The 27,946-nt window shown below is 37.9% G+C and overlaps 2 protein-coding genes across 3 annotated transcripts in view; both read right to left on the reverse strand.

Moving 5' to 3' along the window:
* The window catches only part of UBN2 (ubinuclein 2), a 52,584-nt gene extending 52,278 nt beyond the window's left edge, over window positions 1–306 (reverse strand). Inside the window, exon 1 of the mRNA XM_031057768.1 lies at window positions 203–306. Within this exon, the coding sequence (XP_030913628.1) occupies window positions 203–306 (104 nt within the window). The remainder of the gene's footprint in view (window positions 1–202) is intronic.
* Window positions 307–12,783: 12,477 nt separating this feature from the next.
* The window catches only part of TTC26 (tetratricopeptide repeat domain 26), a 46,583-nt gene continuing 31,420 nt past the window's right edge, over window positions 12,784–27,946 (reverse strand). Inside the window, exons 12-18 of one of the 2 annotated variants that reach the window (XM_031057797.1) lie at window positions 26,618–26,706; window positions 22,799–22,882; window positions 20,556–20,625; window positions 18,051–18,157; window positions 15,746–15,879; window positions 14,227–14,361; window positions 12,784–12,807 (exon numbers count right to left, since the gene is read on the reverse strand). In XM_031057797.1, the coding sequence (XP_030913657.1) occupies window positions 14,250–14,361; window positions 15,746–15,879; window positions 18,051–18,157; window positions 20,556–20,625; window positions 22,799–22,882; window positions 26,618–26,706 (596 nt within the window). In that variant the 3' untranslated portion in view covers window positions 12,784–12,807; window positions 14,227–14,249. Of the gene's footprint in view, window positions 12,808–12,848; window positions 14,362–15,745; window positions 15,880–18,050; window positions 18,158–20,555; window positions 20,626–22,798; window positions 22,883–26,617; window positions 26,707–27,946 lie in introns of those variants that run through there. The other variant, XM_031057796.1, reaches the window with a different exon arrangement.

Genomic DNA, 27,946 nt, shown 5'->3' on the forward strand with positions numbered 1-27,946 from the left:
GGGCCTCCTGAGGGGAAGGTCCGCTGAGGGGAAGGTCCGCTGAGGTCCCCAGAAGTCGGCGGCTGCGGGTCAGTCACCAGAGAAAAGTCACCTGTGCGGGGAGAGCGGCCGTTCCCAGCCAGAACGGCGCGAACGCACCCTGTCTCGGTAGCATCAGCCCACGCTGAGTGGAACAGCAGAGGACATCGGGGTTTTACAAGACTGTGCCGTATGGCGGGGTTGATCGCAGCTTGTTCCTACAGAAGAGCAGCCGCTCTCTGGGGTGCCGGTCTGCCCTCGGCGGCACGGAGCTTGTTCAGCGGCCATGCCTGGTCTGTAGGGCACCAGCTCTGGCTGGTGCAGGGAGCAGTTGTGGCTGGTGGGGAGAAGAGAGAGAGAGGGGACGACTCGAGGAAGGCAGGGTTTGAGCAGCAGCGAGACTTCCCTCATGGGCAGGAGCTGCCTGCAAATACTGCAAGTGTTTCAGTCTGTCACCACCTACTTTGACAGACTGATGGCTGGTATTTCCAGATGGAGGTATGCCACCAAGGCAATATGAAGTCTCAGGAAGCTTATGAACAGCATGAGTATTGTATCCTCTAGCTTCATTAAAGCAGAGAAAAAGACATTACCATTTTGGGGGCATTTTTAGTCTCAGAAATACTAGGTAGGAGTGGGTCTATTCTCTTTTTTTAAAATGTACTCATGCAAAACAGGCAATTTACATCTATTATTTTGCATAATGATAACAGACTATTCTGTGCATCACATTACTCCACTTTTCAAACTACATCCATCACTGTGCTTAATGTTTTTCTGTCATTGCACAGGAAGCCTTTTGACTGGACTTTTTAATTTCATCTAGACTCCAGAGAAGATCTGTGACACTAGAACAATGTTACTGAAAGTTATAACATCACTAACAGGGAATGGAGAGCATTCTAGAATACTGCTTGCAGCAGCAAGTCACAGGAATGACTGACCCAATCTGAGAAATGTAAACTTTCCTTTTGAGGCTTGAAACTTTGTTGAGCTTTATAGTCTAAGAGACTCGTTTATCTTAAAGCCTTGCATGTTGTGGTGCAACTAGCAAGCTTAGTAGAGGTGGATGTATTCCTCAAATGTATTTTGGCTTTCAGCATCATAATAACATGATTTGGTAGTTGCACTTGTTCTCTGTTGAGAATTTCATACAGCTATCAGGTGATGCACAAAATAGGAAATGTATTTCTGGATTCAAACTGAGTGAGCATCCCTAAGCTCCAGACCTTTGTACCCTGCCAGGAAGATTCTAATTCTCATCAAAGTTTCTGTGTCATCTATGCCATTAAATCCTGTGATGGTAAAAAGGGGCCTTTCCTCAGAAAAAGAGCAGTTTATTGCATATCAAACAGAAATCTTATGTGGAAGTCACAGGCTCTTCTGCAGCTCCGCTGAACTCTTTTTTCAGTTACCAGATGGGAGACTAGACCTTGAAATAAGTATAAGAAGAATACAACAGGTAGTTTCTTGACAGATGATACTTGGCTATATCCATGGAAAGTGATAAACTATGTATTTTAAGTATCTAATGTAAAACTCCATTCAGTCTTTCAGTCTCCTAACTAAGATATAGGGGACGATATTCAGAAGTAATCAATGTAGGGCATGCCAGAATAAAATCAGTTTTACGAGTACCTGGATCCAGTGCTTCATATTGTCTTGTAGTGTAGATACAACGGGAACCACATCTTGGTCAGATTTTTAACATGCGTTTAAAGTAGAAAAAAAAAGGCTGGAAAGGAACAATCATCATTCAACCCATGGTAGGGTTACAGAGAAAACCAGAAGTAGTTCTTGGAAATAGTTTCAGGTGGTCATTTGTTCTGAGATCGTAGACCTTGATATTAGAAACAGCCTTTCATATCTAAGGTTACTATGAAATAGTAATTCATATGCCCCCTTTTCCTTTCTCCTAGGAATTTAATTAGACAAATAAACCCTTGTATTTCCGTATTATCTAATCTCTAAGCATCTTAGAGTGCACATACCATTTTTATAAGGCTTAGTATTTGTTTATGCAACTGGACAAACAGTAGTTCTAGAACTTTGCATTTAAAGTGAAGTCACTAAAGACAGTTTGCTCTGTGTATCTGAACTAAGTCAAAAAGAACCTTGGCAGGAGAGCCAAGCATAGTAGTTCCTGGAATATGTTAATGTTACATTTGGTCTGAGATACTAGAACCATTCAGAAAACAACCAAATTCACTAAATCATAACCTCTCAAGGAATTTGGTTTTAAATACACCAGAAGAATTCCAGGCGTGTACCATTTCAAACACATTCAGTAGGAGTTAGATTTGTAATTTATCCATACTTTTTATCCTGTTTTGTTCTTTGTCATTAAACTCCATCTCAGGTACTGTCTGTACATAGTATAATGTGCTGCCCTTGTCAGTACAACACCAAATTTAACAAGTATAATTTTTAAAAAGTAACTAGAGATGTGCTGCCAGTTACTTTGCTTTCTCTCAGGATACGGCCATGTTAAAATAGTCCAACATTGAATACAGATTCCTTCCTTTTGTATGTTATATGAAGGACACAGAGAGGCACATTAAGAGTTTAAAAAAATTTAACAACTACAAAAAGAGAGTAATTTTGAGGTGATACTGAAACAGCTTTTTATTTCACTGGTGAAAACCAGTATGAGTAGATCAGACAAAATGGATGCTTGGAACTACAGATGATACAGCCACATCAGTGAGCAGGAGTTTGTTGACCTGACTTAGTTTCAAATACAGAAAACAACAGAGACAGACCAGCAAACTGCAGAGGCCTCTACTTTGGTGCAGGTGGGATCGTCCTGCTCTGCTTTGGACTGGCTTCTCTGTCTGCAGCACTGTCATGCTTTTGGGCTGTATTGGTTGTGGTAGAACTGTACAGAGCTGCACCCTGTTTCATAACAGACCAGTGGTCACTGCTCTCCTGGACCTCATGGAAGCCATTGTCTGGCTTCCTCTGGGCTGGACACCCACAGCAGCAGGCCCAGGCTCCCACCAGAAAGCAGAGCTGTCCTTATCGTCAATTATATCTGTCTCCAAGGAGCTTGTTTTCAGCTTCAAAGGCTATTACTACATAATAAGCTTAGGTGGCATGAGATGGCAATTTGTTCTCTCCTTTCCTTAAGGTGAGCACTGGGATCTACATTAGAGGTAACAGTTGTAGTGGCAGCCAGCTCATAGCTCTCTACTGCTCAAAAGTCTCCAAGATAGAGAGAGAATATTCTCATTTACCATCAGCTGCTTCCTCACAATATCCTTGGTTTCTTATGGTCCAACCACACAGCTTGTTGATCCTTGTGGTCCTTTCACTGGAACTGCTGCCACAGCAGCTGCAGCTTCTATTTCTGTGTCAGGAGATGATACAGCTGCAGGTAGGTTGGTGTTTATGTAGCTTTTACTAGAACTGCTGCTGCATCACAAGAATCCACTGCACCAACAACATGGCTAGCATCGCTGGTTTTCTGTTTAATGAGGATTTCTAAACTCGAGTGGGCTTTTTTTTTTTTATTAATTTCTCTTTTTCTCTTACGGCTTTACTAAGTTGCTCTCTGCTAGACCCAGAATCAAGAAATAAACCACCTGTTTCCTTTCCAAAATGAAACACCAATGCCTTTCATACCATTCAGAAAACTGATTTATCTGCAGGATCCTGCCCCCTCATATTTTTATTATTGTTGTTCTTTTAAGTAAAAATACTGTTTCCAGAAGAATATACCTCTAGCTTTCTTTCCTCAGGAATGTGTATTTAAGAGCTGTTATCAGCAGCTCTGCCACATCCTTGAGAAGTCTGAAGTACACTTTTCAGTGAAGTAAACTGTTTGGAAGGACTGTAGGCAGGTAGAGAAATGCCAAATTCACTCTAGGAAGGCTGTGTGCATTAACTTCAGGTAATTAGGATCTCCTTTGATGGGGCAGTAATATTCATTTGTCACAATTTCAAGGCAGAGGAACTGTGATAATGAACTTTATCCCATACGTTTTTATTTGCTCTCTGTGAATTGCTCAAGCCCCACTTACTGGAGAATTTGAACCCAAGAGACACTGAACTCCTCTCCAGAGCTTTAAGAAATGCTTTGAACAAATCTGACCAAAAGTGCAAGGTTTCAATGGCAGTAGGAAGTTTTAAAAATGGTAACAATTTTTATGCAACAAGTAGTTACTGCTCCTCTAACTGGAAGCACAGCACTTTTTACTGGAAGTGGATTTAGGTGCATCTTTTGCTCACTTGCTGAGATGAGGACTGGTCTTCCAACACCATGGTTTGTGCCAGAACAACATAAATGGCATGACTGTGTATCTCAGAGGTAGCTGATGGAAAAAAAATGTTGGCTTTTGTCTCACTTAAGCTAGAAATCAGGGCAAGTCATCATGTGAAAGAAGTCAAGGGATTTACAGGAAGAGATGTGTCATCGTAGTGTGAGTTCCTCAACCAAAGGTGAGGGTGTTATCATCCCTGCTGTTCAGAAGAATTTTCTCAATGAGAAATTTAAAGCTGACACAAGTTCTGAATGACTGGTGATTTTTGTGGCCTACAGAACGTTGTAACATTCTTTAAGCTAATACATAGGATAAGACTGTTGACTTAAGAGAAACTTCAGAGAAAATTCAAAGCCTCAAGAGCTCTATTTAGATGGAGTTGCAAGTTAGGAAGAAAAAGCAGAGAGAGAAAAAGGAAAGAAGAATTGCATCCTTGCCAAGGAAGAGCAAGCTGCTTGGAGAACTTGTGGGAACATCTTTTGAGCCTGGAGAGAAGATGAAATATTAAGACATTAAACATCAGCTCTTAAGTAGGTGCATTTACCAAGCAGAATATGGGTCAGTTGTTCCTTTGGGTAACAGTAGTAAAATCAATTGTAATTAACAGGATAAGAACCCTTTTCTAGTTACATCTTATTTTTTATTTAATTGTTAATAATTGTTTCTGCTTCTGGCGTCAAGATTTCTTGCTGGAGCAAGCATGCAACTTTTGTCCTAGTGCTAAGGGTGAGCTCAGTAGAGTTCGACAAATAAGCTGTAAACTTCTATAGTAGTAATGAGTCCAGGTGGTGTGTGAACTCTGTCTTAAATGACATTAATTTGGGGATGTCAGCCCTTGAGATGTTTTCTCTGCCAAGCAGTGGATCCCTAGGAAATTTCTCTTTGCAGGTTTATTCTTTACTTTTCTAAGAAGGAAGAAAAAACAGGGAAAAAAATAGTTGCCTTCTAAGTGATCACAAGAAAATTAAAGCCACTGAATTACCAAAATAACAAGCAATAGGACAAGAAAAAGTTGACTTCAAATTGCACAAAAGGGGGTTTCAATTGGATATTAGGAAAAATTTCTTAATCAAAAGGGTTGTCAAGCAATGGAACAGGCCACCCAGGGAAGTGGTTGGCTCACACTCCCTGAGAGTATTTAAAGGCTGTGTAGATGTGGCATTTAGGGACATGGCTTAGTGGTGGCTAGGGTACTGCTGAGCAAATGGTTGGATTCAGTGAACTTAAACTTGTATTTTTCAACCTGAACGATTCAATAGGTCTTTAAAATAACCTTTTAGTTGAAATCCTAGATTTTTTTTTGTAGATAGAAAGAAGAGCAAAAAAATTCATCAGAAATAAACACAGAAGGGATTTTGTAGAGGAGTACCCAGTAATATGCGTGGGCACACACACACTTTTTTCCTTGAAAATACAAGCATATAGAAAGGCAGCAGACTTCAATGAACTGACAAAGAAACTTAAACTGAGGAGCATCTGCCTGTTACATGTTGATTGTGACAATCACTTAAACTGTACCTAAGCAGAATTTAAAACTGAAGAGGAGCTGTCTTTGAAAATAATAGACTTCTTTAATGGTAGTTCTTTTATGATTCACACCTGCTCATTTGAAAGTGTAAAAACACCTAGATGTTTACGGAGGTTGAGAGGGATTATGTGCTCTGGGAAGTTGTCCCTCACTTTTTCCTCATTTGCACTATTTCTTTAAAGATACCTGTGGCATGGGATGCTTATCTCCGATGAAAAGCCTGTTCCATCAGGCCAGCACCCCTGGAGGCAGCCGAAGATTACCGGGCTGTCTGATACTTTGGAGTCAGGTTATTGTCTTATCTCTGCATTGTTGTCTGCCGGTTTTATTCTCCCAATAGCAATGAAAGCCACACAAGAATATGAGTCATGATTTCCTGTAGCTCTGCCACCCACCTGTAAAACGAGACTAGCCAGGTAGGGAGTTCTCAGTGTGAATTGCAATTTCTACACTAAAAGCAGTGGTGATGCTGTTTAATGAGGTAAAAGGGTCTAGAAGTAATTCTCAGAAGTACAAAAGGTAATGTGCCACAGATTTGCCCTCTCAGGGTCTCTCTTGTGGGTGCTGACCTAGGAGAAGATGAACACTCTTGGTGTCCTTGAGAGTGGACGCAGGCAGACTGCTGGCTAGAGGAGCCTTGGTCACTTGCCTCGGTGATATTTCCTAGTTTTTAGTGAAATATAAATATTGTGATAATTATAGGAAACGTATTTTTATTAAATACTGTAAAATATTTTAAATTATTATAGTTACTGTTCAGGCAACACCTGTCACACACTGATCATCCTCCCAAAAAGGAGAATTTCATGTAATACATATATGGAGATGGCAAAGCAACCTTCTAAAAGTAATTAAGACATACAGCATAATATTTGCTGTGACCTTGAAGAAATATTTTTCTTTTTTGTTCCTCCTTTCACTTTCAGGCTGGTTTTACCAAAACTCCAATTTCCTACCCAAGTTTTTTAATGCCTCTCAGCACTTTGGAAACAGCTTTTACTGATGTAAGTTCCACACCTAGGTCAGTGCACATTATCACAGACAGCTGAGAGTGACTGCATAAACAAATTACTACATTTTTAACATTCATACAAGCTTATGATCAGAATAGTCAGAAGCATACTTTGCATGTGCAGTTCAGCATTTTCATACTTCCACGATTTTATTTCCAAGCCAAACTGCCTTCAAAAAAGCAAAGCTCATACTTATCACTGAGAATTAACTACATACCGGACTTGCAGATTCAACACAAAGCTGCTTTTGATTTGCCACAGTATTAAAAATAGCATCTGAAAAATTACATATGAAAAACGATATTTCATACATGAATAATTTAAATATACAAATGAAATTCTTTAAAACTATTTTTTTCCACCTCCAGTACGATTTTCAGAAGACATGACGTGAAGTTTTTTGAGCATATAAAAACAAGTGTAGAATAGCAGCAATAGAAGTGATGACTTTAAGAATAGAGTGGATGCTACATACCCACAAAGCTTGTGAAAACAAACTACATTCTCTGTATAACATTTCTATTTCAGATGTCATTTTTCTGGCCTTAAAAGAATTACCTCTGACATTTGTAAGTAATATTACACTCTACTCTTATCTGAACACCTCCTCACCGTTTTAAGAGACTGAGTTATTCTTAGTGTCATGTTGACTTTTAGTCTTCCACAGTGTTAAAAATAGCTTAGAAACTGTTGTAAAATAGTTGATAGATCGTTAAGCATGTACTGTTAGTTTGGTTATGGTAAAAGGGGTTAAAAGGGTAGTTATAAGAAACACGGTACTCAATGTACCATAATACACCTAAGTAATGTGCACTGCCCCAAAGCGAAACGAGCCAGCCTGGACAGGACTGTCATGGGCCAATCAAGCGCCTTAAACCTTCAGGCAAATGAAGGATCCAAAAAGAAACCAATCCAAAGGGACAAAAAACAGGATAAAAAGGGGTTTCTGACCCACTGAATGCGTGCCGCTCCATCGGGGACATCGCTGCTGAAGAAGACCCAGTGCCGGCATTGCAGCATCCTCGACGGGAACGCTCCTGCTTGGCCTGCAGGCCCCCATGCTTCAGGCCTTTCTTATAATAAATGCTGAAATCCGTTTGGTACTGGGAGCCTGCTCTCGTTTTTAACAACAGGATTTAGCGTTTTACAAAGCTGAAAATATCTTGCCTCGAATGCCTGTGAAGTGGGAGTGAGGCAAATCATGCTCAGAGGTAGTGCAAGGGGAGGAAGGGAGAAGTGGAAAGCAGCAGTACTTCAGCAGTAGTCCTGTAAGGCCCATCACATTAATGGGGAGACAGGAAGGGAAAACACTCAGTAGGGAACGAGGATGTGCAGAATGAAAAGTGGACACAGTGATAAAACCTGCTTGAGAACAAGTGGCTAAACTGAGTCAGGAGTCTTGTAAAGCTTGCCTTAGAAATTACTTTGCTGTGACCAGAAAATAGCTCTTCTGCCTTTAAATGGTGGGGAAAACCACCACAATTTTATATAGACAGCTTCTCAGTTTGTTCAGTAATGACTAAGTTCAGCACATGTGGCATCTTGAATAAGTCAGACAAAAGTATTACTGAACTGGTAGAACGAAAACATTAGGATAATGATCCATATGGGAATATACCAGGCAGTTTATGACTTGGTTTATCAGGTTTTGTAATTTAATTTTTGTAACAGTTTCTTAGAGGCAGCTTTCACACACGGATTCATGAGACACTATGACATCATGTGATCTGAATTAATTCACCAGCTCTGCAAAATAAAATACTGAGTTTTGTCACATAATGGCTCCGCATATAATGGCCTCACCCATTAATGTAAGGCAAGAAAAAGAGTACAAATAGCTTTTGAGTAGACATGCATAATGATCCCATCATGCTTAAGAAGGACAAAATCATCCAAGAAAATTGTAGCTGTTACAATAAGCAATGCAGCTGTTGGAATTGGAGCATGGTTCTTTACTACATGATGTAAACATGTCAACATTATTACATGTGTTCTTAAAATGTTACCTTTTATAATTCTGCACTGTTGTGTGTGTTTTTTTCCACAGAACTGACCACATGGAAGTTGCTTACAGTGATCAAGGTGGAGTCTAAGGCTCATTACTCATCTCCAGTTAAGGACCAGCTTAAGGTGTGGTTTAAGGACTGCAAAAAACTTAACGCAATTCCTAGGTTCATGGAACAGCATACGTAGTATCCCACTTTTTAGTTTGATTCAGCTGTATCTGAGAATCACTACAAACTATGAGACAGCATATTTCCTGTTCAAATAACTGGAGACCCATAGTCTTGAAGGTCTATTGTAAAAGCATATTAAAGACCATTATTTATTTTACTGCATTATTTTAAATTCTTCTAAAGAATTACTAAAAATAATACCATGTGAAACAACTAAGCACAATTCAAGCATGTAAGCATGAATTGAAACAGAAGTTCTCTTTTTATTTGAAGAATACACTGTGTCTTTTCAAAAGTCACAGCTCTTACTAAATATAGACATTACGTTTATTTTTAAATCTATAAATAGAAGCTAGTGTAATTCATCAATTAAGCAAGACCTATCAGGAATTTAGGAGCTGTCCCTTGCCCAGAGATGTGAAATGCCTGCTTTATTTGTTCCAAATGAAAGCTTAAACTCTACGAAGTCAAAAGTAACCTTTTAGTGTGTGCCTAAATGTGATTGCAGGGCCAAAAAAAGAGTTGTTTCAAATTATGCAAAAGGACTTGAGCAACTAGACTCTATCAGTCTCTCTGGGATGCTGAAAGGCTCATTTAATAAAGAATGAACAGGAAACATCTCCTATGACATGTATCTTTTACAAGTTTAGCTGAACATAACAGTGCTGCAGTTCCTGCAAGGGCAATGCATACATTTCTGATGTCATATACCTAATTTTAAAGAATAGCATAATACCATATCTGAAAGGTAACATGTTAAATAAGTTGAGAATGATAAATGATGAAAAACAGCCATCAGTCATCAATAACAATGTCTTGGGGATCTTGGAAGTATGGAGGATAACAAACCCCTTGATGACTCAGATATAGCTGTAAAACTGTGCTAATAAATAGCTCCAGAGAAACAAACTAGTAATTAGTGGGGATAAGTAGTCATGCAGAGTGATCTGCAGAAGGTCGAAAACGAAGCCAATTTGAACAAAATGTATTTTTGTAGAACAAAAGGTAGGCTGTATCTTCCAAAGGATAGACTGTATTCTGGAAAATACCAATTCTGGAAAAATCCTAGCTATCATGTCCCAGCCAAGAACCAGTTTAGTGCGAGGCTCCCCCATGATAATATGGCCAAAAGGGTGAATGCAGTCTTTGAGTACCTGTGCAGAAGAATAGCAAGCAGCACTATGGAGAAGCATATTCCAATGTTACATACAGAGATAAATTATGCCCAGTGCTAAGCAGCCATGTTTTAAAAAAAAAATCTGTTGGCAAACCAACTGCCAATGTTCCAGCCAGCAAGGCACCTTTACAGGGGAATCTGTCTTTCATACAAACAAGAATTGACTTGCTGCACTTTAAAAGACAAAAAAAAAAAACCAAAAAAAACCAACCAACCAACCAAATAAACAAACAAAAAAAAACTCCAAAGAAAACCACAAAAAAACCAAACCAAACCAAAGAATGCTGGGCTTTAATGGTTAACAGCAATCATGAACATTGGAAGAACTGAATATTAGAAAACAAGGCTAAACAAGTTGAATTTAGAATTAAGGTACAATTTCTAAAAAACTGAATATGATTTAAACATTTGAATAAATTTCAAAATTTCAAAATAACTATGGATTTTTCATTATCCATCTTCAAATTAACACTCAAGTTTTTCTGGCAAATATTTTATTGTAAGTCGAGTTAGTTATTGGATTCAACATTGGCGAAATCTACCATCTTGCACTACATAGTCTTAGGCCAGCTTATCTATCACTTGATTAATGACTTGATTTTAATGTTATTGGTAACACTTTCATGCAATTGTCTGCTTATTCAATCACCATGTCATAGACTGAAAGGGAGGAGGGAAATTTGGAAATGAAACTTCAAAAAGAGTGAGTGGAAGTTACTTCTGGAGATAATACAGAGGAAAAATTGTCAAAGAGTAAAGCAGTGGGCAAAGTCTAGATGTTTTCTTCAATGCATGTATAGCTCCGATACAGTGAAGCTACAAGTAGCAGCAGCCGTTTAGGTAATTGTTTACTTTGTGTCTGACTACCTACTAGCCAAGCTCCTCATTCACACTCAGACAGCTTTCTTATGAAGATCAATGAGCCAGCTTCCATCTGGGGGAACCACATAAACCTAAATGCTTGCTACAGTCCAGAGCTATAATGTGACATGACTTTTCTTTCACAGTCAACTTGTCACCTCCAGTTTAATTCACTTAGGCGTTACTGTCATAGCAGTTGTTCAGGTATTAACAAGTTTAATTCAAAGTTGACTTTCTTATCCATCAGGAATGGGTCAGCACTCAACTAAAAGCAGTTACATGCTATTTGGGGTTTGGCTTTCTTTACTAGTGACTATTAATGCTATGATTGCTAGCAGAGCAGCTTCTGTGCATTCTCTGTAGCTTATTTTTCCAGAATCAGATGCTTATTCAGAGTATAACTCTAATTTCCATATTCTTCCTTGAAATTATAATGATGCAGCAATTTCTTTCTGCTTTAGTCTTCCTTTCATTACATTATCTGAAATGCCACTGTTTCAATTTTATATTCACTTACTCCTGACCCAATAAATTTACCCATTTCACTGACTCTGCACATGCATTCTTCACTGCCTGCTGCTCAATAGGTCATCTGCCTTCACTCCTAGCCATCCTATTTAGAGTACATCGACTCCTTAAATTTCCACAGTTTAGGGAAATATGGAAATGGACAGGGATAAAATTTTATCTGTTCTTTACTACCTTTCATTTGTGTATCAGCTAAGGCAACTTCTCATCTCTGTTCTTTGAATATGACCTCAGATTAAACAATGGAAGACACATTCTAGATGTATTTCTAAGGTAAAATAAACACCAGTATTTCAGTACTTTTCTTGTTCTGCATTTTACTAGTACCTACATATCTGTTCTATTACCAAGACCTAAAAAAGGCTAAGACAGGATGTAAAATACCTTATTTCATCACTGCTCAAGGCAAAGCCCTGCAGTCCCCTGTTTTATCTTAAATGATAAAAGCTTTATTGCCAGTCAATAAAATGCACTGTGCTAAACCCCACGTTATTTAGCATATCAAATATGACATTATGGCTACAGTAAATAAAGGTGAGTTTAAAAACCAAACTTCTTCCCTTCTGCATTAAAACTTCTTGTCACAGACAAGAGAAGTTAAAATTGGCCCCCAAGCCCTTATGCTGCAAAGCCATCACACTTATTTCAGAAGATTCAACCAACATGTAAAATGGTCTGTAACGGATTTGGATGCTCTTCAGCTCTCCTGCAGGTTAAGCTTCAATAAAGGGAGTAATTAGATGCATTTAACATCTGCTACAAAGTCACCAACATGACTTTTTGAAGCTTTGTACCAAGATTCATAATTGTATTCTCAATCTGTTTCCAAGTTAATTAAACTGAGATGGAAAAGAAAAATGCTGTTCATGAGTGAAGTGTTTTGTAACTACTTTCACACCTCTTTTGAATGAGTGTAACATTGGCCCTGCTGAAAGGCTCATTGTTGCTAGTGTGATGGATCAGTTTCTAGATTTAAGTGCAAGTAACCACAACTATCAATGTACTTCTAGACACCTGAAAAATGATACCCACATTTTTTGCTTAAAGCAGTAAAACCAGACACATTACATGGCAGAAAGGTGTGCATGTTCCACATACACCCAGCTGCCTTAGTTTCAGCAAACTACTATAAGATCAGGACCAAGGCCATTGGCTTGCCTCTGACTGATAAATGAACATATACTTAACAATCAGCCACAAACCTGCTCTCTTCCACAGCAAAATGAATACGCTATTTCAACTTCTGCAATGTGAAGCAACACAGACCAATCAGACATTCAAGTGTAGATTCAAGTAAGAGCTTTAATCAATGCACAGACAGTAGAGAATATGGTATTCTCAATTCCCCTCAAAAGATAAAAAAATACTTAAGTATTTTACAAATTTAAAAAATGTAAAGTTTTCTTTTATGAATAATATACAAATGTTTTTTACTATCAAATGTATAAGACATTTTTATGTTACAACTGTTGCCTTCTCTTAGAATTATGTATTCCCTGAACTGTTCTCCTTAAAAAAACAGGACAGTATAATAAACCCATAAGTATAATGAATATATTGCTCATGACAGTAGTAAATGCTGAACAAAATAATTCAAAAGATATTTTTATCCATCAGATTGCTAAAGTTCTCATGTGAACTATATTAACATGAAGAAATTTTCTGCGTGTTAAATTTCAAAGTGAGACTGAACAATATCATCAGTCAAATAAGTCTCCATGCTCTGAAAAAGATGATAAGAGAGAAAACAATCCTTACAGACAAAAACCCCCCAAATTAAGGTATTGGTAATTGAAATTCATCCAGAAAAGGATACTCCTCAGAATACCCACATAGGTAATCTATAAAAGTCCTGAAGAAGAGAGACCTTTCACAAGGGCATGTAGTGACAGGATAAGAGGGAATGGTTTCAAACTGAGATTATGTTTAGCTTAGGTATCTGGAAGAAATTCTTTACTATGAGGGTGGTGAGGCACTGGAACAAGTTACCCAGAGCAGTTGTAGATGGCCCACCCCTTGAACTGTTCAAGGCCAGGCTGGATAAAGCATTGAGGAACCTGAGCAGCTCTGAGTAAAAAAAAAAAACTGTCTGAAAGCTGTACCTGCCCATGGCAGGTTGGAACTAGGTGATCTTTAATGTTCCTTCCAACCCAAGCTATTTTATGATCATATGATTCTATGTTAAGCCTTGTGTATTATCTGATACTCTAGCAGTGCCTAATGGTATCACTGTCACCATCTCTATTTGCCTCATTCCATCACTTGCTGAAGTAGGTTTGTCTGAGTCATGTAACAAATTGTTCTTCTCCAGAGGCCAAAAGGCTTGCTGGGGAAAAAACCCACCATGCAGTTCAGTAACTTTTGTGGAGGAATATTTGAGGAGCATCTTGATTTTGTAGACAGCTGGAACTACTATTAAAAAAATCTCTGAGAAATAGAGTGGTACAACAGAAAAAATGCCAATAAAGTTTTAATGTAAAAAAGAAACCAAAAAAACCCCAAAATCAATTTGCTGTATGTTTTGAATCTCATTGCAGGACATTCTTCCTCAGCTGGGTCAACCTGCTTGAATGCCTAAAGTCCTGCAAGGAAGGAGATACCCAGAATGCACAGGAGAAACCAAGACCCTTGTCTTGCAGCCAGACATACAGTAGCAACTGACCTGGTTCATTTTGTGACACTGACTCAAACAGGGACTCTGTTCTCCTTGGCCCACTTTTTCATGACGCGAACAATGTACTCTACTTGAGAATTACCAGTGCTCTTCAGAAGGTGCAGAACTTCCCGCAGAGTCTCTCTACAAAGGTGAAAAGCAAAGATTTAAGTGAGGGTTAGACCCAACTGATACAATAAACTGCCCACATCAAAGTATTTCACAAAACATAGGTTCTCTGAGACAGAGAGGTCCATTCGTCTCCAGTGCTGGAATAGGTTAAAATGTACACTATATGTGATCCCAGAGACAAAAAAAGCAACCAACGAAAAAGTCTTGAATACAATTGTAAAGAAATGATAAGTTAAAAAATAAAACCACCAAAATGTAATTAGTTTAGTATCTGCATATGTGTGTATTTGTATACATACCCTCACTCTTGCAAAATTGTTTCCCAGAACAAACCAAACTTTAAAAAAAATCTTTAATGTTATTTGCTAGTCTTTATCATGGCAACATCTAGCTTAATGCTGCCAAAGCACTTTACACATAACACAATACACACAAACACAAATAACATGGAAATGAACATTCCTAATAGAATAAACCTATTAGTAGTAAACCTATATAAATCCTGCTGCAGTTTGCCAGTTAGTTTACAATAAGAACTTAATTGCATACTTTGAAAAACAGGCAAGTTATGTGTATTTTACTGCATCTGCTGCAGTGATTGTTTAAAGGACACTTGAAAGGTATAGTAGTTAATGAGATTATTCCAGCAGAGAAGTGAATAGAAGGAAGGTGTAGAAGCCAAGATACACACCTACCAGTCATGTAGGAAACAGCAACTTTGGCCAGAAGACAATGGCCATCTGGCATCACAGCAGAATATTCACAAGGGAGCAGTTCTTAAATACAGCTTCACTACTCTCTCTCATTCCCCCATCCAGTGAAATGGGCCGAAAACAAAATTATCAGTAACACAGATGATTTCCTTTAAGCTTTCATCAAGTAAGTATATTTGTGTGACACGGTCAGTGTCTTCAGAAGGAAAATTATAATGAAAGCATAGTCTCATCTACTCTTTGTTTAGAGAAATCACGTCCTTCCTACAGTGCTGTGTAAATGTTTCCTTAGTTCTGTTCATTTTAAAATGTCATGTGATAGTTTTCCATTCTTACACCATCAAGATGAAATGATGTTGTTTTCCCCCAGTTCGTGAACGCACTATTACATTAACCTAGCTTTTCCTAGTGATGATGACTAAAGTATTTTGGTATTTTATAGTCCACAGCACTTGCTCATAAATTGTTCTCTACCATATATTCTGTAACTGTTGGTGTGGAAGATAGACTTCCAGCTGAAGACTGCATATGGAGCCTCTGGATTGAGTGTCTATTCTCTGAAAGCTCAATAAAAGATTGGAAAGTGATATGTAGTCCTGAAGCTGAGATTATAATTCTGGTTTATAGCTAGCTGAAAATAGGAAAAGAGCAAAATAAATTCAGATACAACACAGAATACTCACTTTGCTTCTCGTCCAGCTAAGATCATTTGAAATACACCCACACAAGCACCTCTCTTGCCTTCCCAGTATTCAGGATTATTGTCCAGTCTCTCCAGAATATCAAAGGCTTTGGCTGAATAGTAAAACTGACGCATCTGCACAGAAAATGAAACATTATTCCTGACCACTTTTCAGAAGGGGATTAAAAACTCAGAACCCAGTTTTCTGAAATCAGCAGTAAGCTGTAGAAGCAATGTGCATTTTCCTGTTTTTCTGCAGGCAGCAAGTGACACAGAACAGGGACACTGCAGTTAAAGAAATGGGAAAGAGGTGGTATTACAACATCTTTTTTTGAGGTGCCCTTATCTAGTGTTGTACCAACTATACCAAAACCCTTGACAGAATATCAACCTCCAACTAGTCCAGTCATTTGAAAATAAAACCACATTTCCTCATGTAGACATGGCCACATATTTGTTTATCTTCTGAGTTTAACTTAATCTTTTTTCTTCGCTGTTACAATACAGTACAAAAGAAGATTCAGTGACTCTATAATCCAAAATTTTCCTTAGCATAGGAAAATCCCTATGCGCACCCTATCTTTTTTCTGCCTTAGGTTCTCTACTTGTAATTGGGAACCAGGAGCAAGTTGCTTGGCAACAGTCAATGCAAAAGGAGTGACCAGATTAACTGTGGCTTTTGAAGTCAGCATAGCACATCTCATGTGAGCTGTATGAGTGCTCTCCACTTGAGCAAGCCTGAAGGGCAATGTTGTTTGTGACTAGCATTTTCCCATGAGAGATCACAGAAGGTAGACTGAGCACAACCTCCTGTCCTTTGGTAGCTGGAAGCCTGCAGAGAAAAAAGTGCAGATTGTGGGAGCTACATCTGGAAACCTTAGTCAGAGAAACACTGGTATTACAGGACAAGTAATAATTCTCTTTTCTTCACATAAATGTTGATTTTAACCACTGGTGACTGGCAAACACTTCAATGTATGGGAAGTTAAGATAGTGAGTATGAACACTATCAGATGTGTCAGCTAAAAAGAAAAATTAGAATATTGATGTATCCAAATTAGTATCTGATCTAGTTCCACTAAGCAGGTACAGGTTACATGTTCTCCTTCTATCTGACATAAATCTAGGAAATGCTTCACCCCAAGTCATGTGCTGTTTCCCATATGGATAAGATGGGCTATTGCATAAAAAGCATCAAGAAATTAGCATGAAATCCTGCATGCCAACTTCCTCACTGAACAATTTCTATCAGCACAGCAATGAGGCATCCAGCTACACCACCTCTCAGGATACTGCTGACTTGTTCCATTCATGTTCATTCTGTTTTTCATTGAGCAAAGCCTAATGCTTTGTTAAGTTACATCTCTGGTGCTGTCTGTGGATCTCCAACATAATGTAATGTTTCAGAAACAACTGAAAAATGCCATATAAAATCGAACAACATGGACCTTGCCATTTAGTTCAAGAGGTACAATGGCTGCTAGTGTAGAAAGACAAATTATATTACTAAAGTAACAATTTTGGAGAAGTCATTTATGGCCATTTGTAGACATATAATTAGGCTGAAAAATTTAGCTCTATCCATGCAGCTTTAAAGAGCTCTACATAAATCTAAAATGTGGAGATACTTCTCCTCTTCAGGACAAGGAGGTTTTGAAAAGAATTTAGACATAGCAATCAACTGATTTAAGTGAGACTTTAAATGATCTAGAGAGAGATTTTACACGAGGTCTGACTGTCAACCTGTTTTCACAAATTGCAGTTATGGGAAACACCAGAGGCATAGCACTTGCTTGAGCAACTAGACTTTTAGGGTGAGATAGTAACTGAGTACTTGAAAGACGTACAGGGGATAATTCTTTCAGTTTTAGAATATTGCTTTTGAGACCGCAAGGAGCATCTCCCATTACAAACATTAAGGAAAACACAATACTGGCCTGACAAAAACAAACAAACAAAAAAAGCAGCATGAGACATCTTGCTGAATCTATGCTAGATTTTTTTCCTCTAAAGTTTTTTGTCCTTTCTACCCATAATGAATCCCTGATAGGAGAAGCAAGTGTTATCATTATTGATAGCTCAAGCATGCAGTAATTTACCAACAGTTTAATCAATGGGTTCTCTACCAAGAAGGCCTGCAGGTTAAAATACTGACTAATCCTTGCCAACTCATTCATATTATTAGACATCCTGCCATTACAACAGAAAATTCACTAGTAATGACAATGATAAAAACTATCAAAAAATAACTGTTGGTACAATCACTGAATTAATGTCATACACCAAGCTCTAAAGAGAAAACTCACTTTGTAACAATCATTTGCAATGAGCTGCAATAGGTTAAAGGAGTCCCCTGATGTTTCCATCTTCAGATAGAGCTTCCAGGCTAGCTGTGGTTTCTTATTCATAATATCTGCAATAACAAGAAAAAGCTGGAATTGTGAAAAGAATATGCTATGTACAATATTCAGTGGCAGATAGAACAGATATTCCTGTATTTCTTTGTTTAATGTAAATGTCTCAGCCATGAGCATGAGGCTGGGAAGGGGAACTTGTCCTTATCTTCTGCCTTACTAGTGATAACAGCCAATTCAGCAGAGAACACCAGTGTCAAAAGGAACAATTATAGTGTTTACATCTTAATTTATATTTCACAGATAAGCAACAAGAACAACTCTCATGATTTCAGATGTGATTAAGGAATATAATGGAAAGCATGAGAGAAATTTTTTATGCAGGACAAATGGCAATCCATTTATATAGTAAAATTTAGAATTGTGTGTCCTTACACACAAAAAAATGTTAATTGGCACCAAACTGAGGTCTTTAATACTTGGTGCCCATGTCAGTCTAAACCTTCAATTCCCATGATTCATAACAAATCAAAAGGAGAGGGCAGAGGCTGATGCCCCTCCAAGCATAACAAAACTTGTCATTACTAGAAAAAAATATTTCTAAATTCCTCAGATCCCAAGCTGGTTTTAAATTTGTGTATATGACTAGAATTTTTCATTGGTCTTGAACTTTAAACATCACAGTTAGAAATAAATGAATCTGAATCTTCTATCTCGATGAGTAGAAATTCTACTAGGGTGTTTAAACACAAAGATTCTATTTGTTGGTGATAAGAAGCCATTCTCTTGAATCTATGGTTGGTATTCATAATTCCAGGTTCATTCAAACACTGGGAGAAAAGAAAATTAAAGTTTTCCTTTATTTTTCAAGCCTTAACAGCTGCTCTGAGAGTACCTGGCTATTCACATAAGGATCACTCTTGTGTTTTTTCCAAAGAGGGACTGTTTAGCTTGTTTTATCTGTGTCCACTGTGTGTATACTTCTATTGCAGGTAGAATGGGTGGTAATCAACAACAAACATATAACACCAAATCACAGAATTTATAGATTCTTCTCATTTAGGAGGCAGCAAGACATCAAATTGGATTTATCTCTCATCAGCTCCAAATACCATATACAGTGGTAAACAGCCAGTTCTTAATTTCCAACACCAATCTACCTAGAGCAATGCAGTTCTGTGCTAATCCAATGGTTTTTGACCTTCTCTTCAAGAAGAATTTGGTATAAATAGTACTATCATACTAAACAAATATTACATTCTTTCATGTAAAAAGATGCATCTCTTGTACTTTTGCCCCTTGGAAATATTTCAGCATTGAATTGTTTACTACTCAATCCCTAATTATACTCTGACATTAACGTATTATAATGTGATCTGTTAGTAAATTACATACTTGACACAAAAAGATAACTATATTCATCATTCCCATAAAAAATTCAAATAGAACATTCATATATAAAGCACTCAAACACAATCTGGTACTGCAGTTTAATTAAAAAGGAAATAAACTGGCACATCCTAAAACAGAGTCATAGATAGGCATCCCTATGTGTGATGTGCCTGTCTGGAAAGATTATGTTAGGAGATGTTTACTACATCTGCAATATGACATAACATCCCAAAACATACATATTTACATTCCAGGTATAACTGCTGAAAATGGTTTGATAAGAAAACATTTTTCTATTGAGGCACTGTAAAGAAAACTAATTAGCCCAGGGAGTCTCAGACTTGAGTCCTCAGAAAAGCCCACTTCTATATTATTTTGTATGTGGCACAGCAGCTGTCTTTGTACTGAGGTGTACTCTACAGTGTTTTAAAAACTGGTAAATAAGATTTGTAACAGAATATTAAACACAGCAAAAGTTTCCTGGATTCAATGAAATTCAAGGAAAGAACTCCTCTAAGAGTTTTTGGAAGAAAAACACACGCTGGAGATTATAAGGATATCCCTCAGGCACAGGAGTTTGGACAACATGTAGAGTAACATGGGAGGAAGAAAAATACCGTGTATGCTTGCCTGATTCTTCTCTTCCCTAGGCATCTGACAGTGGCTAACCTTGAAGGCAGACAGACCCTTGAGCCTGACCCAGTATGAATGCTTCTATTTTGTGTTTTACTCTGAACATTTTAGAGTTGTAACTCAGTCTTTTAAGACAGAAAGTCTTCACTCAAGCAATTGAGTAGACAATTGAGAGGAAAAAGGGTCACTGGTCAGGACAAAGCTGCATTGACAGTACTATAACAGCATTGCACTGAAGCAGTAATTGCTTATAAAAGGCAGAGATATGAAAGGTGCAATAAGCACCCACACTATAACTAGTGCAATCAGCTCTTCACTTTCATAGTCCTGAATCCTCCTACAACATTAAATTCAATTAGAAGAGTGGATTGCCAGGACTGACGCAATAGAGGAGGATCTGTATTCTGCAATGCTGAAAGTAAAGTGACTCACAGCAGCGAGCCAGCCAGCTAAGGTAAACAAAATCACTTTTTATCTTCTCACTCTGGATCAAAAGGAACACCTGCAGGAAGAAGGAAAAGGAAAGATTATACACGCATGTACTTTTAAACAAACAGAAGGCAAACCTTCCTCATTTCAACACACAGATAAGGTTTAAGTCACACAAACAACTGGTCATGAGAAGAGTTTGGGTATGCAATTGCAGTGTAGGGGGCATCCCTCTGTGTGGGGTAGGTGGAGGATTCACATAGTGCCCTGTTTGTCAGGGGACTTGTGCAGCTTCAGAACACCAAGCTATGCAGAGGGTGTGGCCTGCCCTGAACAAGCGCCAGTGGGCGGCCATGCAACACAAATAGCACAAAGGAACACTGGGCCTATGGGAAAAGCTATTTGGAATGTGTTTGTTTACAAGGCAATGCAAGCAATTGTATTAGCATCTTCTTGAAATACTGCAAGTTTCACATGTAGATGAGACTTTCCTTCCATACATGTCAGATCATTCCAGGTCTGCAATAACCCATTTCTAACCATTTCAGTTTCAGTAAGATTCTCAGGCAAAGCATTCATCTTTTGTACCTTACTGTATAAATACAGGTTTGTTACATTCTGCATAAAAAGGGATGTGTGGGGTAAGTTATACATTTTAAAATGTACTCTGGCTTTGCTCAAAGGAAAAAAAAAACTATTTATGCCTCTCTCGAGTGTATTTGCAACTAAACTGGATGCTACTGACAAAAATCAAAATACCTTTATAGGAATAGATGCATGTACTGGAACAGTGAGTTATACAAATTACTGACATTTGTATTGCTTGAAAATTGCTGATCCTCTAATTTGGAGGGGGAGGAGAAGGAGTAATAGGGAAGAAATAAAAAGAAAGCAGCATTATCACTGTAAGTAGCACTTTATCATATGTTTTATTTTATTATGTCCAGGGAGGTATGCTTTTAAATAACTTAGTAAGTGCTATATGTAGATGACTTACAAGTTTATGAGACACTGGGGAAGACTGAGCATTATATGGAACTGTCATCATGACCCAAGATCAGACATGAGGCCAGATGAATCAATGCAATTATATAATTCTGGTATTTAAATGCATCACCTATATAACACTAGTTTCTATAGTACAGCTTCTAAAAAACATAAGAGGAAAAATGTAGATTAACAGGAGTTTACAACTTTGTGTTTCTTTGTTGCCTAGTTGCTGCTAAACCTTACTTATAGCATTATCATTTTTATGGAGTTTCAGGAATCAGCATTGCCTGCTAGCACAGTTTTGAAAGATTTTCATGAGGCTAAGTGAATCGAAAGCTTGTTGAATTGAAATAGAAAGCCATCTTCCTTACAGTCTTGGAAGTTTTTCTTAAAGAGAGAAGTAATTTTGGGTCACAGAAATGAAGGGGTGAGGGTGCTGGATGGGAGGGTAGGTATGGGGGGGGAGAGAGAAGTTGTAAAGCCGGGGGGGCTCTATTATTGACAAATCTGGATAGTTAAAAAGTTCAAAAGACAAGTTAGAAAAACAAAACAAAACATAAACCCCAAACCAACCAAACCTATATGATTCACTTTAGACTATGTGCTGTGGGATTATTTTTGTGGCTTGTCTTCTTTTCTGGTCTTGTGGAAAATGTTGCTTCCACCTTCATAATAGCTATTTGCTTTTGCATATTTTAGCTGTAATTAAGTTTCTGCTGCAGACAGACATAAAAAAGTACTGGGTGTAGAAGTTAATCTCTTCCAGCTGCATATGAATGCTGCTGAATAAGATAGTGAGCAGTTCCTCTTTTCCTCCCACATATCCCAGAGGAAGATTAAAAAAAAAAAACCCACAAATTTCTAGGGACACCTAGAAGCTCTTAACTATTCAGTGTCTTTTACTTAGCATGCCCTACTCAGTCTGAACAGAAAGAGTGCCTGGGATCCCAGACAAAGCGTAGAAAATCTGATTAAGAGGCCATTCTTTGATCAATTAGAGGTAGCTGCAAGCACTCTTGTGATGCACCACAAGCAGCATGACTCCCTGTATACCTCACATTACAAGATTAGCAAGATAATCTTTTCTGAATAGTGCTCACTGAGAGTTTCAGTTCCCCTGAGAAGGGGAAGAAGATGTTCCACAGAACCTGCTTATTTTCAACCAACATGAAGATCTGGGTGAAGAAAAGGAAGGAAGGAGAGGAATAAGGGGGAAATGTTTCCATTGCTTTTTTTCGAAGAAAATAAATACATACCTCTTCAGCTTCACTAAAATTGCCCATTGCAGCTTTGGCTTGGGCATAGTTGAAGTTAAAAGTGTCATTGTTGTAGAAGTAACTCTGAAAAACATGGACAAATCCCAAATAAATACAAAAAAACCACCTCCTCCCATGATAAAACAACATTAAAAATACATCCCCCCGCCTCAATCTGAGTCAGACCATATAAAGAAGACAATGGGAAGGAAAAGAAAATCCCACATTAGGAACATACGGTATTTATAAACAGTAGGCAGAAAAATTATGGACTAGCTTTTCCATCCTACATTCATGGCTACAAACACTGCTGACACATTCCACAATATTAACTATGAGAGACCTGGAAAATGTTTCAAGCTTAAAATTGCAGTGGCAGCTTTTGTGGGTATAATTTTCACTTGGGACATGTGAAGACATGCTGTGCTGCCACGGCCTCTTTCACTTCCCAAGCACTTATTCACCACTAGGGTGGGTAAACAGGCAGTTGATTTCCTTGAGTCTTGAAGGCAGTTTGAGACAAACAAAACAGTTTGTTCTTCCAAGACTTGTCAAGGTTTATCAAGAGATCCTGTGCATCTGGTTATGCGATGGATGCTAATCTGACAAATGGATCTCATGTTGGAAGTGAAGCCACAGTACTGGGCTGTAGCAGACAGTACACCAGGTAATAGCACTAGATACGAAACATCTGGTTTAGGACACATCAGATTCAACTAGCTCTATCTTCTCTGTAAAGCTACATGGGTCAAAGCAGGAAATGTAACTCAAGGTACAGGTTAGGCTGATATTTGGGGTTGACCTGATCACAGTCAGTCTGAACTATAACTCAGATGACCAAAAGTCAGCTGTGCTCTACATTCAGCACTGTCCCACACTGCTGGACCAGTAGAACTGGCAGAGGTAAGACAGAACACAATACCAGATGCAAGCATAAATGGGATTGAGGATCCCTGCCCAGCAGCAGTGCAGTGCTTATAAGAGAGCATGGAGAAATAGGTGGTTTATCCAATATGGTTACTGCAAGGAAGCATCTCTGTGTGCATAAAAACAAGGTGTAGGGAAGAGAAATGTTTTTTCTTCTACAACATTTATAAAGGAAATGGAACTTGTGTAGGAAGATCTAAATTTTGGTTTTTTCCCCTCTTCAGAGTGAGAAGGAGGTAAAAAGCATAGTTGGAACTGTACAAAAGGTAAATGAAGCAAGGCACAAATCCCTTTCCCAGTAGTATCTTCTTTCATGATGTAGGGATACAGAGGAACATTTTCCTTTCACTGTCACAGGCAGTCCACAAAGGGTACCAATTTAGTTCACCCACACACATCAAGCTAGTGCCTTGAAAGGAAAGGTGAGGGATTGCCACTATTTGCCAGATGTCCAGGTTTCACCCAAACAGTCTATGGTAGCATGCACAAGCCAGCAACTACAGCAAGCTATGTGACAGCATGAGGATGAACCAACTGGGGTGAACCTTAAGCTCAGTTTGTGAAAATATTTTAGTGCCCTTATGGTGAACTAACTATGGGTTTCACCATATGAGGATTACAACACTTTACTGCATTCTTTCTCAACAGTAGTTTCATGTGAATCAGCACAAGTCCCAGGTTAAGCAAAGCTGGTGAGCCAGATGCTACTTTTACTGCATGAATGCTTTCTTCTGTTCAAGTAGACCCCATTGTATTTTTTAATTAAAATGGAGAAGAACCTTTGTCAACAATCAAACTCAAAAAATGTGTCATTCTGTCCTGATCATATAAGTGTTAGAGACCAGACCTACTGCAAAACCAAAACCAGGAGAAATTAACAAGTGCTGCTGATAATACAACACATTCACAGCAGCTAATTTTTTTTTTCTTTTTTATTTTTTAAACCATACTGTATGTACTGGATTTTACTCTTTTGTGGTCTTTTTAGAGATCTTCAATGTTTTCATAAAACCAACTGTCCTCTGAGTGACATCCGTTTCAATAACTACTCAGATACTCAGCTTAAAAATGAAGAATTCCCATTGTGGCCACAACTCAGCAGAGCCTGAATCAGGTTGTTTTTTACTCAGTTAATCCCTGACAGTATTATAATGTCACCCTTGGGGCAGCTGGCAATACATTTATGTCCTCTGAGGCTTTCTTATGCCTAAAGCAGTTTTAATTGATCATGGATGAAAGTGGTATTTCTTGAGAGAATACCAAGCAAATAATCTTCATAGAGGGCAGCTCTATTTTAAGAGCTGCAGAGATTCAACTGAAGTTTATTCCTGTGAATGAAACACAGAAGTAAATCCATGTACACCTTGCCTATAACATGGTACAGAAATAATAATTTTTGCATTCATGTGACCTATTGAGAAGGGAAATGACTTAAGTAAATCTGAGCATGTCTAGTCTCAGCTGCAAAATTATGAGAATGATCAATTACTTCAAAAGGAACAAGAAAATAAAGTTGTAGTAGGCAGTAAATTTTTGCCCCATATACCTTGGAGGTGGTTTGTAATCAAATTTAACTTTGACCTTTTCGGTTTAGAACTAGTTGTTTAAGAACCTTTTCAAGGAAATCGAAAGAGCTGAACTTATCTGTGGAGTAGTTAATTGCATTATAAATGTAAGAAATACACAGAATTAATTCTCTGGAAATTACCATCTATACCCATTGGCAATAAACTGAGGCCAGATGACTGGCTAACTAGAAATCTAACTTTTAGATGGCTCAAGTAAGGCAATGCAATTCTTACTGTTAATTTCATTTTCTTCAACTACACACATACTCCAATTTGGAGTGGTGGCGGTGTATCTCCTCATTCTACTACAATGGAACTATTCCAGTGCCTAAAGCCACTGGGATTTCTTCAAAAGTTTCCTTTTGAAGTTTAAAAACACTACACCTTCACCATTTTTCACTCACCAGCTGCTTTTGAGCACCATTACAACCACATGTTTTTCTTTAGATCTCATACTCCTTATAACATTGTAGTTATGCTCATCTTGTGTATCTCCCAATTATTTTAATAATTTCTTTTAAGATTCTCATTCCTCTTCCTGCCAAACAGAGAGTTATTTCAACTCTACTTTCAAACCACTGGAACAAGACTGCAATCATTTAATCCATAATCACACTCCAGCCTCCCTCTTTCTTCACATCTGACTTTAACTGTGTATCTGTAAGTTATACCCATTCTATGGGTATGCTGCATGTTGAATTCAAGCTTCTCTTATTTTGAAAAATGCAACATTGCCTGCAGGGTACTCAGATATCTTCCACAAAAATAACATTCCTAACTTAGTGCTTTGGTAATACTGCCCTATTTTAGCCGTTCAGTGACTGCTTTCTCTGTAAAATGTAAATGTTATTCCTTTCAGAGTCTTTAATGTCTTATCTTCCTTGTTCACCAAAATGTTGTCCCCAGTTATCAACCAGTGACAATAATCTCCAACACTCACTTGATAAGTCTTAAGAAAACATTTGGGGTTTTTTTCCTTCATGCTGCCCATCCCATAAATATACACTTTTTTTTTTTTTCATTGTCTTCCTTTAATTATATTTCTTACCTTCTGTGATGCCCCCAGAAAGCCTGATAATTATTAGATTACAAGTATGATAAGTCCATCATGCTCACCATGCTGCAAGGTACTATTTTCTAAATTGCTTCTTTACATTTTAATCCATTTACTGTACTGACCACTTATGTCCCGCTATCATTCCTGTGTTTTATTTTTACTGATTTGTTTCTGTATCTTTTTATGTTTCCATTGTGTCTCACACAGTACAGTCTAAAAGCAGTGATTTCATACATTACAGTACTACCAATACTAAATAATACTAACCTTGATTGAGTTGAGGTAAATTAGGACATTAGGAAATTGTCTAAGAAGAAAGAAGCAGGAGGACATGCACTGTCTCCCTGGAATGGTATCTAAAATTCAAAAGAGAAATGCAAATTTGTAGAATTTAAAAACACATGGTAATGGAAAACATTGCCAAGATTGCTGGCACCTCTGAAAGCAGCTAGTTTCTAAAAATAGTGTAGCTTGCCTTTTCAGGCAAAGGACCATACTGGACGTTAGGAAAAACCATTTGTTCATCTTGTCACCTCTCTCTACAGCATCCAATAACTTTTGCAAGACCTTGTTCAACAGCAAAGTCTACAGTGACAAATAACAATTTTACCACAGGCCTTACCTGTGACACAATTTACATAATTTTACCATGAATTATTCTTACTCCTATGAAATGACCCTTTATACAAAGCCTGGGTTTGCTATTCTTCCACCATTAGTCTTATCCAGGACAAAGAAACTCTACATATTTTAATTTTAGTTTGAGTTAGAGGGTAAACTTGCTATACTGAAAATAGTGTCATAAAAAAGAATTAATACAGGAACAGGTAAAATCCTAAGTGATATCAGACGGTATGGAAATAAATGTCCATGCATGTGGATTACCACATTGCTCACAAGAGGTAAAGCCATAAATAAGTTAGACATATCAGCTGGAACAAGTGTTACTCAACTTTGCTGCTATCTATGTCATCATAAACTCTGCTGCAACCATATTATGCTGTCACCTACCCTGACATTGCAAGCTGTGTCACTGAAAACCATCTCAAACTTTTTTAGAGATTCTGAAGTAAGCTTACTAGGACTAATTTTTGTAAGACCCAGCTACAGACATGGATGAACCCAGGTAGCAGCTGGGAAGGCCTAAATGGAAGTGATATCAAATCACTACTATTCCACTACATCAAGTGATTGTTAGAGAGAATGCTGCTCTGTGCAGTTTGGAAAGGTGACGAGATAAGATCTAAGGCTACCAATATTCCTAAGGTAATCTGCTCCTGACTGTTGGTTACCATCAATCCATTCATATGAAAAATTAAAATAACTTTTCTGTATAAAGAAATTTCATGTAACAAAAGACAAATATTTGACTCCATACCGCCACACAAAATTGAGCATTCAACTGGAAAACAGATTATTCTCCTTAAAATATGGTAGGTAGTAATTATTCCTGGAAAGCACTATATAAGATGTCAAAATACATTTCAAAGAAAAGCAAAATATTCTCATTTTTTATCTTTTAGCACTAGGATATACTGAGCTTGGATGTCCTGTCATTTCCATATGGAGACAATCAATCCTTATCTGTGTCTGAAC

This window comes from Geospiza fortis, unplaced genomic scaffold, assembly GCF_000277835.1.
Source record: "Geospiza fortis unplaced genomic scaffold, GeoFor_1.0 scaffold173, whole genome shotgun sequence".
Taxonomy (NCBI): Eukaryota; Metazoa; Chordata; class Aves; order Passeriformes; family Thraupidae; genus Geospiza; species Geospiza fortis.